Raw genomic sequence first — 16,470 nt, forward strand, 5'->3', positions numbered from 1 at the left:
TTTTCATTGCCAAGTAGTATTCCATGGTATATGCTGCTACTGCTGCTAAGTCGCTTCAGTCGTGTCCGACTCTGTGCGATCCCAGAGATGGCAGCCCACCAAGCTCCCCCGTCCCTGGGATTCTCCAGGCAAGAACACTGGAGTGGGTTGCCATTTCCTTCTCCAATGCATGAAAGTGAAAAGTGAAGCCGCTCAGTCTGTCCAACTCTTCGCGACCCTGTGGACTGCAGCCTACCAGGCTCCTCTGTCCATGGGATTTTCCAGGCAAGAGTACTGGAGTGAGGTGCCATTGCCGTCTCCAATGGTATATGCTACCAGTTTGATATTCATTCTCCTGTTGATGGACCTCAGATTGTTTCCAATTTATGATTATTATGAATAAAGATGCTATGAACATTCTTATACAGGGCTTTTTATGGATGTAAGCATTCACCTTTTAAAAGTTCATTTAAGTACTTTTTTCTTTAATCATACTAAATTTTCAGTTTGTTTATTGTTCTCTAGGAAGTCCACATATACGAAGGCATGGATTCATGGAAAAGATTCATTTCCTAGAAAAAAATTTTAGAAAAAAAAATTCACATTAGGATTTCATTAATTAGCTTCCCTAGTATTTTAAGTGATTCGTTTAAGGTATACTTGTGAATACCAGTTATTCTACTCATTTGTAATTTTATTCATATGGATTTTTCCTGCTTCCCTATAGTTGTATGAACATATGTAATTGACTACTGTAGTTATATGCAGTAGCATTAGTAAAGACCTGGTCTTTTGGAAGATGATTATTTAGTCAAATATATCAGCCTCCAAACCTAACACCCTGAATTTGGAGCATTTTAAATACTCCTTGAGAATGGGGACAAGTGAACATTCTGAAAACAGATAAATAGTTTACAATTGTTAGAAAATACAGTGGTAGAAAAAATAATCCTGTTCTATATGTTGCATTGGAGGTATGTCTGATAAGAATGGGGCAATCTTAAGTAAAAAACCACTCCTGAACTCATCCTGCCCAATGCTCATGATGTTACTTTCTATAAATACTCTTGAAATATGAGAGCTTTGATCCTGTTGCCAAAATAATGTGAGATCCTATAAATTTTCTAATTATAAATGACAGTATTTTAATTTCATTCCACTGTGCCTCTGTCCTGTCTCGTTGTTGTCACCCTCCCCCACACCCCCACTCCAGCCCAAGAAAAATGGTGTGACTGGATCACTACAAGTCACAGGGTTGAGTTAAAGCACACATTATTTCCATGACTGCTCTTCCCCCACATAACTGGTGCCAAGCCCAAGTAGGCTGCTCCTTCGTTTATTCTGTGCCGGACCAAATGGTTAAAGTTATCTGTCAAAAGCTAGTCTAGTAGAAGTTCTTTTTCTCAACTGGGACATAAAGTCTGTTTCTTTCAGACAGTTTGGGAAAGCTCTGCATAGAAGAGATAAGGAACTTGGAATTGAGTTTTATATCTCTTGGTTGCTCAAAGACTACTGTGATTACTTACTGTCTAGTGTGCAGTTTAATATTGATTATACAGTGTATATGCATGTGTGGAAACTGTGATCATAAAGAGTTTGCTTTAATGTCATTTCTGACAATAGTGTTTCATTTTGGAAGGACAGTAATTACAAATGGAGTTCTATGTAGCAGTTATATTTTGCACTTTTTAAAATTCCGAATCTACCTCTAGGTGGCAGCACTAGACACTTTTTCCCTGTTTCATTTCGGGCTTAACGATTTATGGTATAAGTAGTAAAACTTTTTAAGTTTCCTGAAACTTTGAAATAAGCTGTTTATCGCCAGTTTTGTGCAGATTTGGAAAAATTAACTTCTGTGTTGAATAAGTTTGGGGTTTAAACGTGAATTTTAACCTTAAAAAAGGATTCTAGCAGTAATGATCCATATTTTTAACATGACTACTTAATATGTTTTCTTAAAAAGATTTAACTTAACCCTCTGTGATTTGCCAGTTGAACTTAAAATTGTCCTTCCAAGAAAATCACTTTTTTGTGATATTTTTATATTCAAGTAACTTGTACAAGGGTTGTTATATACCTAATATTTTAAGGTTATTACAATGTCTTCTCCCTTTTTTATATTGAAAAAAATATGCCATTTTGACTTATGGCCAGTAGTGCTGAGATGAAGTCCCTTTTCTTGGAAAAAAGTCAGCTTGTGAATAAATCTGAAGTAATTAGCTGGGCCAGTTGGTTTTGTGATTGCCCTGGGTAGATAAGGGTGGCTTGTGGGAATGGACATTTAAAGTAGACGTTTCATAAGGCCTGGTAATTTTTATAACTCTCAGTCACTTTTGGGGCTTTTGTCCATAAGTAGCAGGACAATCCATGTCCAGTTGTGGTGTGTTCAGCGGGCAGGCTGCCTCAGGTACACTAGTGGATATGGCTAGTAGGGAGGCCTATAAAAGCTTTCGTTGCTTCCTGGTTGCAGCCCAACCAGTTTTGTCTGTGTGCAAACCCAGCTTTGTTTTGTTCCTTGATATTTAGGTTGTGAAAGAAGCTTGTCTTTTAGAAAACCCTTGCTTATTTTTTTCCATACTCTCTGAAGAGTATTGGCCTGGGAAATTGATGGAGTAATCATACCATCAGAGAAAAACTGGAGCTGCTTTCTCATAATCCCGAATAAAGCAAGACATGTGAATACAGTTGGATTCACAACTAGAGGTTCAGGAATTTGCAGCAGTTACCCTTCACTGCAGAGAAGAAATGGCACCATTCACAGGCGTGGGCCTGGTTTCTCTCACTCCATTCCTCTGTCTGTCCTTGTCTTTAAAGGAGAGGATATATATTCCCCCACACTTCACTAACTTGCTGTTTCTCTTAAGCTGTAGGTAACTTGTAAGATAAAAATGTATAGTGAGCCTTGGGGTCACGTGGCTAGTGAGCCATGTGTTCTATGTTACAGTAATTTATATCACTAACCAAGAACAGGTTTTCAATTTGTTTTGAATGTGTAGTCTTTGTTTTTATTATACACTATCATGTTGGGAAATACTCACTTTAATTACTACAAAGAGCAGCTATTAACTTGGCTGCAACATGAACGTGTGTTTCATGTATTTTTCCAAATGTGTAATTTTGAATGAATATTAAATGATGGATAAATAATGTTCACCTACTATTTTATTTTTTCATTCATGTGGCATTTATTGAGTGCTTTTTACATGATCGGTATCATTGAAAACAATTTGTCCTCTAATGTCTGATTTAAACTTTAAAAGTGCATAGTAGCTCCATTTTGCAGGTGAGAAAACCAATACTCAAGAATCTTTTCACTTTTTCTTTTTTAATCACAAAGCTATGCATTTCTTTCCAACTCTGTCCGCCAGCCACCTCCCCAGTGGGTTTTTTTTTTTCCTTTTCATTCTTTTTTCAGCACCTTTCCACTGGCAGAGTCAACCCTAAGTCTTTTATGATTATGAGATGTCACTTGCCAGTTGACCAGCTAGGATTTAGAATCTTGTCACTGAATTCTAAATATATCTGTTAGATTATCTAACTATGCAAGCTGTTGATAGAGATAAAACAATTTTTAGATATTTTTGGTATTTGATCTTTTATGCTCAGTGACTTTTACATTACTTATTTATGTTTATACTAAAATAAATATGATAGCTTTATTTATATTTCTAACCAAAAAATACCTAGAATTCTTAGGGATTGCTAAGGAATACTTTCAAGAAAATAAGGTATAGAGTGGAATAATTATCTTTAAGTATAAATTCATATAGTAGATTTTGACATATATGCTTTAGTCAACAATAAGTTAAGTTTGTTGGCCTTAAAATCTTTCCTTTTCTCAAATAGCTTGGGGAAACAAGATAGTGTAAACTATGCATCAGTTGATTTCTTGTGTTGTTTTGATTGAAATATAGAAGGTATACTTGGCTTCAGGATTGTCCTGGGGCATTTTGGCCTACAGAATTTGTAGATCATTGTTTTTGCATGTATTTTAAATTTCTGAATTCAGAACAGTAAAACCATGTTGCGTTTTGACAGATGCTGCTACTGAATTTTAACCACTGAATTAGATAGCAACCTCCATGCTGTTAGCTACTGAGCCAAGATGGAATTGACCACCGCATTGAAATCAGGGTTAGCAGTTGTGTCTGCACTTGAAGGAGTTGTAATAGCAGTGAACTTGTTTTCCTTAACGGGATTTTTATTCTCTGTTTTCAGTTTTAATGGTAATACTTTGATTTTGGAGATTTTAATAGTGCATTTTGGGGGAGATTTTCACTGTAACTTTAAGAAATAGTAAAACCATCCTATAGAAGTAGTAGTTTCCAAATGCAAATGTCCAGTAGCCTGTTTCTGCATTGTTTTGATGCAGTTTGTTTTGTTTATAATTTCCTAAAAAAAAAAAGAAAAGTCATTTGTCTTGGTGATGTGAGCCTCTATCTTGAATTCAAATGGTTGTGTATGTATTTCATGAATTTGAAACAACTCTTCTGATTTCTTTGTAGTATTTTTAGAAGGGAATTCCAATAATTGTACCTTTCTGAATTTATTTTTTCTTTGACATTAATAGGACTTGACCCCACCCAATTTAGAGTTCATCATTATCATAAAGATGAAGAGAATGATGCTTTACTTGGTGGCCCAGCACACCTCACGGATGAAGAGAAATACAAGGACTGTGAAAGGTTCAAATGCCCATGCCCTACATGTGGAACCGAGAATATTTATGATAGTGTCTTCGATGGTTCGGTTAGTTGTTTTTGTTTCTTCTGTGAGTGAACTAGTATAAAGTCCTCTTTCTCTCCACTGTATGTGTAAAAAGGAAAAACGTTTTTATGTGTTTAAAGAATTTTGGCATCATATGAATTCTGCCTTCACAACTTAACGTTATTTCTGCTTAAAACCTCTTAATACAGTGTACTTGAATATTTGTTTTTGGCTTCCTAGAATGCTTGGCCTTGGTTTTTTAAATGGAATCTCCTAAAAATTCTAAATTATCTTAAAGTATTTTTATGGTAATTCCTTAATTAGTAACCTGTATTTCTCCACTCCCAGCCCAATTTATTAAGACTTAGAGCAATATTTTCCTTTATCTTAAATCAAGTTAATGGGAACTAAGTGTTTCTGGAAAGTTTTTGTTTATCTTTACACATCCCACTTGCCTCTTTTTTGACAAAGTTACTCTGATGATCTTTTCTGCTGTCTTTGCATATCAGGCATTAAAAAAGTCACAAGCAGACATTTCTCTCAAGAAGTACTGCCAAAAAATGTATCATTGACCTTGGATCAGAACTTGAAACTTGGCCAATCTACTTGATTCCACTGCAGTGTTATACATGTACTAGCCATTGGCAAATGAGTAGGCAGCAGAACCATGTAAAACCTTGAAACTGAAAGAAAATACATCCTTTATCTAAATTAAAAGTAATTATTTTAAGTTAATTTGGACAAACAGCAGATGTTTTGCATTTTTTTGAATCAAAACAAAGCAGTCTTTGGAAGCAAGTGCAAGGAAGAGGCAGACACAGATCAGCAATACTTGCTAAATCCTTGAGTTTTGCTTCATTACAGCTGTAAATAAGATAGTTAATTGCATGGAGGCTTGACGACTTGCAGATGGGCTAACTGTGGAAGAGCCGATGTCAAGCTCTAAAATCTCTTCCACCTGGAATTGCTTAGTGTGGCGGGGTAGGGTTATGTACCAGATTGGAGCAGGAAACCAAGATGTTTTAAGTATCAAGAAGGAAAACAAATGCTCCAGAAACCCCAACAGTTTTCCTGTATATTACATTTGCTTTGTCTTTGTTTAAAACAAAACAAAACGTTTTCTCCAACTACTAATAATTTATTCTTTCAAATTTGTTCTCCTCTTCTGTCTCCCCTCCCCCAAATACATTTCATTTGTAGGGGACGGGGTTACAGAAATTTTAGATTTGCTAAGCTAATGATGTGATCATTTTGTAGTGTAACAATTTTTAGGCTTTATTCTTAAAAATTAAGTTGGCAGTACTAAGCAAACTATTGTCATTAATATTCTTGCATTGTTTTCAAGTTTGGAATGAATAAATACAAATTTAAATTTTTGCTCACTATCTCTAAGAAGGATGTTTATTTCCAGTAACTTGACTTCACTGGTATTTTCAGAGGGGAGACTACTTTATCCATGGAGTCTGCCATGTATTGAATGTAAAAAAAGTGATTGCAGGGTTTTCCCTTCAGTTTTCTTCTCCATTATCATGGTGACAAGAGTGGAAGCTATGTGTGACTGAGGGGATCTTTGAGTGGAAAGTGGTTGAGAAAATAAAGTTAAAAACTTAACAATAAAATGAATTAAGAATATTGTACAGCAGGACAGCATGTAAGTTTTTAAGCACAGAAACCTTTCATAATCTTTTGTTTGTCTCTCTTAACTTCTGTAGGGAACTGATATGGAGCCCAGCTTGTATCGTTGCAGTAACATCAATTGTAAGGCTTCTCCTCTGACCTTTATGGTACAGCTGAGCAACAAATTGATCATGGACATTAGACGTTGCATTAAAAAATACTATGAAGTAAGTATCTACCATGAGTTTCTTACATATGCAATGTACTTAGATTTGATACTTGTTTTTAAATGGTTTTTTGTATTATTGGGTTTTTTCCGAAACTGCGAAATTTCGAAAAGATGAAGGAAAATGATTTCATTTTTCTATTGGGGATTTTCATCTCATTTTATTTCTAGAAATGAAGCTTTTGCTTTTAAGAAAAAATGAGAATATAATCAGGAAGAGGTTTAGTTTCTTGCTACCTAAATAAAATGAAGTTATATGGTCACTCAGATCTTTGGGCAGAGGAAAAGTCAATATTAACCTTTCTTTGCCAACCAGAACTGTAACATCATGTATGGTGATTTTTAATAAACTGCCAACTAGCTAACACTTTGTGTTTATGTGGTAATCTAAACCATTTCATAGCTTAATTTTCCAAGGAAAGCAGAATAAACGTCTTTTAAATTTAAATGCAGTTTGTCTGTCATTTTAAAAGAGAATGTCTAATTTTTATAAACATATAGTAAAAATTCCAAAAGACTGAGTGAGCTGTCTGCATTATAAAGAAGCCTTCTTTGAAAGTTTTGGTTTTGTTTTTAACACATTTCATATGAATGAGTTTTTTCTCTTAAAAAGTTAAAATTTAAAAAAAACCCCACATTTCCTATTTGATTTTTCTTAGTGTTTCAATTATGTCACTTGTCATCTAAAACATTTTCTATTACTTTGAAAGCTCACTGTAACTTATGTAAAGAGGCTATACTGGCAAGGCATTTCCAAAAAATGTTCAGGTTCTATTAGGTAAGACTCTTGACTTTGATCAGTATCATTTTATAATTTCTACTATATGTTACTTAACATACAATGTAGCATTTTCTTCTTTAAAATCTAACTCATTAAATGAAAATCAAGTATTAGATCATTAGGATGAAGAGTGAAAACACAGAGTTCTAGTATTGTGATATTTAGAGTAGAATAATTTGTATTTGTCAAGGAAAAAAACCCAAGTAGGATTGTCTGAAGATATTTTTAAAATAGTAATTATGACTACATTTTGGGAAGTCTGAAATATTTTAGTGAATAATCCTGTGCTGCACTTAATGAACATTGGATGGGAATAAAGGTTATCTGTGGGTTCACATTCCGCAGTAGATGAAATGTTCAGCACGTGAAATGTTAGGCCTTTATTTAGCATAAAGAGCCCAAATCAAAACTGTTCAGCTCGTTTACAGACCTCAGTGGGCAGAGCATGATTCTTGACTCTTGGGAAGAATTCGGAATTTTCTCTCTGTGTTTAGTCTATCAGATTCTTCACCATGGAAATGTTAATACTAGGAGAAGCTCATCTATTTCCTTCTCTAAGAACGGGCAATCTGTTTTGACTAAGTTAGGAATAGGCAGAAAAATGATCTTCTGAATAGTTAGAAATAACCCTAACTGAAAGATTGAATTCTAATTGTGTGTGTGTTGTGGTGGTAGTGGTTATATATTGTTCAAGCTAAATAATCTAGCTTTAGGCATCCAGACATTTAACCCAAGGTTTCTATAGCATTTAATTGTCTTATCTATCTCACTAACAGTTACAGTTTTCCTGTTGTTAACTGCTTACTTGATTGACTTTCCTAAGAAATTTCAAATTAAAATACCCAAATGTCATTCCTACAGTTGAAGGGTGATATGACTGTCCTCAGAATTAGAAACCTATTTCTCTTTTTATTGACATTAGGCATATGTGATTGTCTGGGAGAGAAAGAAATCCAGTATTCATTCTTTTCCTGACCCCATGATGAACAAATGTTTCAAATATCCTCAAAATCTGAGCTTTTATATGTTATACTTTATTGTTATACTTTTTCAGTAGAGTGTTCTCTTTCTTCCTGACCCCAGACTTAAATGAACTTTGCCAGTAGAGGGATATGGTGTTCTTTTGTTAATGTGCCTCTAAATGATACTGGTTACAGTTAGTTGAGTGTGATACATGGTATCAGTGGTAGTCCTGCTGGAGGTCAGTAGACCAAGTGTACTGGAGATAAGAGTGCTGGTAGTAAGTACTATGGAGAAGGCAGTGGCACCCCACTCCAGTACTCTTGCCTAGAAAACCCCATGGATGGAGGAGCCTGGTGGGCTGCAGTCCATGGGGTCGTGAAGAGTCGGATACAACTGAGCGACTTCACTTTCACTTTTCACTTTCATGTATTGGAGAAGCAAATGGCAGCCACTCCAGGGTTCTTGCCTGTAGGATCCCAGGGACGGGGGAGCCTGGTGGGCTGCCGTCTATGGGGTCGCACAGAGTCGGACATGGCTGAAGTGACTTGGCAGCAGGAGCAGCAGTAAGTACTAAGATTAAGTGTCTGTTCTCTGAAGCTAATGACCAAAAAGTTTCCTCCTATTTTGCAAGTTAAAAAATACTCCCCATTGGACATAAAATTATGTCCAGTGAGAGCAAGAGCCTCCATGTTTTTTTTTCATGGTAGTTTTAGAATCACTGCAGGTGAAGAAGAACATACATTGAGAAAGGAGTCATCTCCATAAGGAAGAAGATTTAGTAATGTTAGGTAGGTAGAATAGGGAAAAGGAGTCCAAAATGGCGGTGGCTAAAAGACAAGGAAGGGAAAAGCCCACGAAAATAGAACAAAAGAAGGTGTGAGGAAGGTCCGAGGACCTGAGTAAGGACTTCAGGTAAAACAAACAACACTCCTGGCTGGCCCAATTTACATAGGACAGGCCCAGGGAGAGATAAACATATAAACAGAGGAGCCAAGCTAGCTCGCTCTCTCTCCAGTGCGCTGGGGTGCTCTTCTCATATCTTTGGATCGATGTGCCCTCATGCTGTGAAGATGGATTTTCCTGCTATCTTCTAAATAAAATAGAGCTGTAACACTGATTTGTCTAAGAGCTATAACATAGTCCATTCGAGACCTGAGAGCTATAACACGGTCTATCCAAGACCTGAGAGCTGTGACATGCCGAGGGGGCTTTAATGTCCATCACTCCAAATCTTTGTTGTGACAAGACAAAGAACCGAGGAACATACACTCGCGTGACAGTAAGACAGTGGAGGAGTAAGGTACTGGCCAGACACTATAACCTGCCAAGGAACATAGTTCTAGATCACTAAGAAATCTGATTGTCAAGAACAAAGGGGCCAAAGTTTAGGGTAACAGTATACTTCTTAATCATTCTTCAAAAAATATGCCACATATTCTGTTATTTTCTGTTATGAATAAATAGTGCTGAATGAATAAATGTGATGGAACAAACATTAAAAGTTTTATATATCTGAGAATCAGTCTACATCATATCATAATAGTTTAATGTTGGCTCCTTTAATAAGAGGGGAAATGCTTTTTCCTCTCACCATATAGCAATGATTGTGTCCTTCAGATTCTTGTTTCCTAGAATATTTAAATTTCCGTTTATATAAAAATACAAGAAGCACCAAACAAGGATATTTTAAGTAATTTATGAATTTCTTGAGGAGGAAAAGACCTCTAATGCTTTATCTCAAGATTTGATGAAGCACTGGAAGACTTTGAGGCAGCATAGAAAGCTCTAATTCAAAGTTGATTTCATGCCCTGGTCCTAATTGGTTCCTCTGTACAAAGTTAAAATTGAGTGATAATTTTTGAAAAATCATAAAAAGCCAGTTTAAAGACTATATTTCTAAGCTTTTAAGGATGTTTTTGAAAGACTCAATTTTACAGTGAAAAATTGATATGTGTTCCCCCTCCCCTTAAATTCTGCTTTAGAAGAGCAAATAGACACACACACACACACACACAAAAGGGGAGAGAAACACTAGCTAATCTAAATTGGGAAATGAAGAGGGCTTTTTTTAAGCATGAAAATTTCATCGTCTTGTCAGCTGGCAGAATGCCTGCTGTGTGGATTCACAAAGGCTAAGAATTACACTTTCATGAAATTTTCCTCACTAACTGCCCTGGTTAATTTGAAAGATAACCCACTGTTCTAATTCATTCCTCAATTGGGCGGTGCAGGTTTTATCTTTGATCTGACAAAGCATTTGTGTTAATCGTTTTGGCCCTCCACTAGACACTCTTGGGATTGTGCTTTTACAATAAATGTGTCTGTGATAGCTCTTTAGTCTATTATACTTACAATAGATCCATAGAACTGGTAATTAATTCTCCACTGCTTTGGAAATGGGAAGAATAGGTGTAGCTCTGTCAAGTGCTGCTGGGAAGTTTGTTTAGCTGGTTCATTTTTGAAGTGTTCCCCTCAGCCATCCATGAAGCAGCCACAGAAGAGTCTGAGATTGAGATGCTGCCCACCCTGAAGACTTGCTGATAAATGGGAAATCTGACCCCTCTTGGTACCTGGGAGGGGGTAGTGGGTCATTTACTTTCATCTCAAGTACTATTAGTTATAATGTACATTAAACCCTCCTTTTAATACTTAGAGAGCCTTTGGTTGCTAAAGGTGGATAGTCAACTAAAATATGCTCCTCAATTCCCATTGATGGCTTACGCAGGTTTTAGAGTGTTCCAGTTGGGTGAAATGTATTCCTCACCAGTCTTGTAGTGTTGCCAGCCACTTGTAAAGGAACATTACTTAAGGGCATTTCACTATGGTTTTTAAACAGTAGTATTGCTGGCCCTCAATCAAGAAAAATTAAGTGACTAGCTAGTCAGTGCTGTGCATATGATAACATTCATTAGTTGGTAGGACCAGAAATTGGTGCTTGAATTCCTTAGGAATTTGCTGTTGGTTTTGCAGTCTCAGAAGTTTCCTGACATAAGCTTTCTGAGGACAGGACCTGTACTTTTCTCTGATGAGACCATCTGTGATCTCTGTTCTAGCCCTTTGCTCTTGGTAGTGTATGTATTTTAATGTTTAGCAATTTACTTCCTTGTTTTTTCTTTAAATTCCTTTTTTTGCACTGTTGTCATATTGGCAGACAAGTTATTAGTGGTTCACAAGATTCTCAGGCTCACACAAGACTCCATAGTATTTTAATATGAAAGCATTGATAAAGCCCTTTGTTAACCCTGTCTTCTCTTTTATGTTATTGATTACTGTTGATTTCAATATATGCCTGTCTCCAAGTTTATAGCCCTAATTTGTTGTCTCCCCAAAGCAAATATCAGGCAAAGAGGCATTGACCAGAAATATTTTTATTATGATACAAAATCACATTGTGTTAAAACATACTTTTATTGTCCTGATATGAGTCTCACTCTTACTACACAAAGTGGCAGAGTGGCTTCCTAGCCATTCCTGCTCTCTCCCTGTTTTTTTCCCTTTTCCTACTTAGTGTATTAATTGTGGTATAAGTCACATAGAAAAAAATCTCTTTTGGACCCGCTTTTATGAGGAATTCCAAAAATAACATCCAGCGTCACTTGCCTCATGAGGCGGGCTTTCTTATGCTGATGTGTTGTGAGCACCTAGTAGAGAAAGGCGCATTTGACCAGGGATGCTGAGCCTCAGTGTGGTGGCAGGGAAGTGGGAAGTTTTGTGTATCAAGAATCCATGGTAATTTTGTTAATTTATCATGTTTGCAAAAAAAATGGTGAATTTTGTAATAGATATGTTTTCCCCGAAAACAAAACTAATAACAGCCACCAAACATAATATTGTTAAACCAGAAGTTAAATTGGAGCTACCTTTTATTAAAAGTACAGAAAGGAGGGTAAAATTGGCTGAAGTATTTGCTCTGCCAAAATATACATCCACTTAGGATCATACATAGGCAACAGAATTCATGATGTCCAACAGTGCTTGAAGGAGGACCATTTCTTTAGGAATATACAGAGCTCAATTAGTAAATAAATCTGATAATAAGAGATGAAGCAGCCTCCCACCACATCACCACCCTCACTGTACCCCCACCTGTATAATTTACTAGCAGGGCCACTCTTACTTCCATTGCCTTTTGCTTTTCAAGTGTAGCAATACATCATGATAGCCATATTGTGCAGGTGAATCTGAGGGTTTTAGAGCCATGCTATGATGTTCAGTAACTTCTGTTCCACTGCAAATATTTGGTGTTCAATAACCCTCAAAATTTCTCATTTCTTACCTGTGGTGATGTGGGCTGATAGTTTTTAGGCTGTAGGTTGCAATATGCAGTAGTCTCACAGGTATGTTAGTTCAAATAGTTTAAACTCTAAGCACCAGTGGAATTATTGTTTATTTTCTTGCCTCTGCATTTATATTTAGAACACTTAAAAAGAACAAATTGAGTTGCTATTTTGTAAAACCTCTTAACAGCATGATTATAAGTGGTACAAAAGGCATGCAAAGAGGCAATAGATATCCATCCCACCCATTCAGCATCCCAAGCAATGCAATCGATGCTGCCCAGTGGTACTTAAAGAAGGTTTGTTCCTTTAGGAAGCCATAGACGTCATCTTAAATCTTATTAAGACAAAATAAAAGAATTAGAATTTCCTTTTGCTCCACATCACTTAATAGGGAAGCTTAGCATAAATGGACACCAATTGCATTTTTTAAATGCAGTATTCTAATACTGAAGCCCATTGGTGGAGGTTTGGTGTGTTTTTATTAGTGAATGGCTGTTTTTTCTTAAGTATGAATATTAAGCAAGCTGGTCTTGAATCAGGTACAACATTTTGCTGTGACAGCATGCTGTGTTCTCACAGAAAAATTAAGAAACATGGGATTTGGTGATGGTTGGAAGTAGAATCTCATTATAAGTAAATTTATTACTGTACAAATCGAAGGGAATAACAGGTTAAATCTAGTGCTCTAAAATGTGCCAGCTACATGTTCTAAGCAGACAGAGTAACATGGTATGACTATTAGTTGTTATAAAGGAGTTGGAGTAAGCAACTTGGACCAGGTACAGCCTTATATGCCACCTGACTTTTAACCTTCATAGAATAACCAATGTTTCTTTGTACTCTGAATATTTACCACAACACCTCGTTGTCCTTTATTTTGTTTAATCTTAACCTATGGCATGGACCCTATTTGGGGAGGAATAGAACTAGAGCATGATCTTGAGAAACTAGCAGGGAATCCACACCAAATTCTCAGGTGCCCTGACCACAGGGAAAGCAGACCTCAGATCTTTCTGCAGCATCTGAGCTCTGGCCCATAGGTCTCCATGTTCTTCCCCGCATATGCATATTTCCCCTCCAGTGCCTTTTGTCAGAGGTGGGGGCAGTCATAGCCAAGGCCCTTGCCGGTTCTTTCCTCACATTCAGAAAGCTCAGTTCAGTTGCTCAGTTGTATCCGACTCTTTGTGACCCCATGAATCGCAGCACGCCAGGCCTCCCTGTCCATCACCAACTCCCAGAGTTCACTCAGACTCACGTCCATCGAGTCGGTGATGCCATCCAGCCATCTCATCCTCTGTCATCCCCTTCTCCTCCTGCCCCCAATCCCTCTCAGCATCAGGGTCTTTTCCAATGAGTCAACTCTTTGCATGAGGTGGCCAAAGTCCTGGAGTTTCAGCTTTAGCATCATTCCTTCCAAAGAAATCCCAGGGCTGATCTCCTTCAGAATGGACTGGTTGAATCTCCTTGCAGTCCAAGGGACTCTCAAGAGTCTTCTCCAACACCACAGGTCAAAAGCATCAATTCTTCGGCGCTCAGCTCTCTTCACAGTCCAACTCTCATATCCATACATGACCACTGGAAAAACCATAGCCTTTACTAAATGGACCTTTGTTGGCAAAGTAATGTCTCTGCTTTTGAATATGCTATCTAGGTTGGTCATAACTTTTCTTCCAAGGAGTAAGCGTCTTTTAATTTCATGGCTGCAGTCATCATCTGCAGTGATTTTGGAGCCCCCCCAAAATAAAATCTGTCACTGTTTCCACTGTTTCCCCATCTATTTCCCATGAAGTGATGGGCCCAGATGCCATGATCTTAGTTTTCTGAATGTTGAGGTTTAAGCGAACTTTTTCACTCTCCTCTTTCACTTTCATCAAGAGGCTTTTTAGTTCCTCTTCACTTTCTGCCATAAGGGTGGTGTCATCTGCATATCTGAGGTTATTGATATTTCTCCTGGCAATCGTGATTCCAGCTTGTGCTTCCTCCAGCCCAGCATTTTGCATGATGTACTCTGCATAGAATTTAAATAAGCAGGGTGACAATATACAGCCTTGACGTACTCCTTTTCCTATTTGGAATCAATCTGTTGTTCCATGTCCAGTTCTAACTGTTGCTTCCTGACCTGCATATAGGTTTCTCAAGAGGCAGGTCAGGTGGTCTGTATTCCCATCTCTTTCAGAATTTTCCACAGTTTATTGTGATCCACACAGTCAAAGGCTTTGGCATAGTCAATAAAGCAGAAATAGATGTTTTTCTGGAACTCTCTTGCATTTTCAATGATCCAGCGGATGTTGGCAATTTGATCTCTGGTTCCTCTGCCTTTTCTAAAAAAGAGCCCAAAATGCAGTACTTGGATGGAATCTCAAAAGGACAGAATGATCTCTGTTCGTTTCCAAGGCAAACCATTCAGTATCACAGTAATCCAAGTCTATGCCCCAATCAGAAAGCTCAGCGCTGGCTGATATCAGTCTCCAGAGCAGCTCCTTCTAGTCTTGTGATAGACTGTGAGGTTTTGTACTCAAACACTTGGTCAGAGTTCCTGTCTAGTCGCCTAGCACCTCAGGACCTTCTTCAAGCCAGCGTTTCATAGCCTGTGAGACGATAGTAATATTACCTGGCCTGTCAGGTCCTAAGAAGGACTACATGCGATGATGCATTTCAAGTGCTTAGCACTTAGAGAGTGATTGCTGTTAATGCTCCTTATTCTCTTCTGAGGTAATAGTTCCTTTGTGTGCTCAGCCCTGCGCGCCCGAGATTCAGCCCTGGGCTGAGGCCTCGCTGCTAGGTTTGAGGCTTGTCTGGAAACTTCCATCGTCTCACTACTTTCCACTCCAGTCAGAACTACACAACACTGTGTGGTGTTGTCTATCCCCCTGGCAATCCCTGCATTTTGCCAACACGGAAATTTCCTTTTTGGTGTTGGTGAATGTGGTCTGAAAGTCAGCCTGAGAAAGGGACAGTGATAAGGGGAGCTTGCGGAAGCAGCTAACAGCAAGGAAAGGACACTAGGCTCTAAGTCCTCCAGGGCCCAGCACCCAGGATTGTACCTAACCTGGTTGGTGCTCAGTAAAATGTTGTTGAATTCTGAGAGGCTGGTGCTATCCAGTGCCTTCCTGGATCACAAACAGCAGCACCAGGACCACAATCATCCTTGGGGACTCTTGCCCAGAATCCTGCTCCTCACACATGCTAAGGCAGCCGTTGATGAATAGCTGGTTGCACGCTATTGTCATCCCTGATTGTCGTCCCTCATGGTAGAACGCTGCCAGGGTCCTGGGCGTGAGCCTTCCAAGCCCGGCCAGGCCACGGAGTCAGCGGGGACATGGGTCTGGATCGCCAGTGACAGCCGCCCAGCCACGCACCAGCGCAGCCACTGAAGGGACGCCTGCGGCTTCAGCAGCTTTTGAAATGGTTGGCCTCACCTGAAGGGAAAATTGGAGGTTTTTTAAAATGCTCAGGTAATGCCAAAGGAGTTGTCAAATATCTGAAAACAAGTGGGTTAAAAACAGAAAACTGCTTGTGCCCCAACAGTAGAATCCCTTTTTCAGTTTGATTTCTGTAACCTGGAGTCTTTAGGAAAAACTCAACTTCAGGTCTAAACCCTGTCATCGAGAGCTACTGTCTTGTAGTAACATAAGAAACTGAACCAGAACAGATTCCATTTAACCTTTCAAAAGTGAGATTCTCACACCATTGACCTTCTTGGCTTCAAGGAGCAAAACAGAGCTCTCGTTCTCTGCTGCACACTGAAACGAGAGAGGAGGAGGGCACCTTAGGCAGTGTCTGTCTCATACTTGCCTTCCCTAGAAAGTATATATTATGATTCACAGGTGGAAGTCGGTTCTTTGCAGATATGAATTTGCAGATCGTTCTGTCTAGCTTAGTCTTGTTGAATGGAATAACTATATTTCTGTTTGAGA

The 16,470-nt window shown here is 38.2% G+C and overlaps 1 protein-coding gene across 2 annotated transcripts in view; it reads left to right on the plus strand.

Moving 5' to 3' along the window:
• Positions 1 to 16,470, plus strand: part of POLA1 (DNA polymerase alpha 1, catalytic subunit) — a 291,633-nt gene that overhangs the window by 137,715 nt on the left and 137,448 nt on the right. For both annotated transcript variants that reach the window (XM_012106423.5, XM_042242229.2), the window contains exons 33-34: positions 4,550 to 4,728; positions 6,399 to 6,530. In XM_012106423.5, the coding sequence (XP_011961813.3) occupies positions 4,550 to 4,728; positions 6,399 to 6,530 (311 nt within the window). The remainder of the gene's footprint in view (positions 1 to 4,549; positions 4,729 to 6,398; positions 6,531 to 16,470) is intronic.

This window comes from Ovis aries, chromosome X (assembly GCF_016772045.2).
Source record: "Ovis aries strain OAR_USU_Benz2616 breed Rambouillet chromosome X, ARS-UI_Ramb_v3.0, whole genome shotgun sequence".
Classification (NCBI taxonomy): Eukaryota; Metazoa; Chordata; class Mammalia; order Artiodactyla; family Bovidae; genus Ovis; species Ovis aries.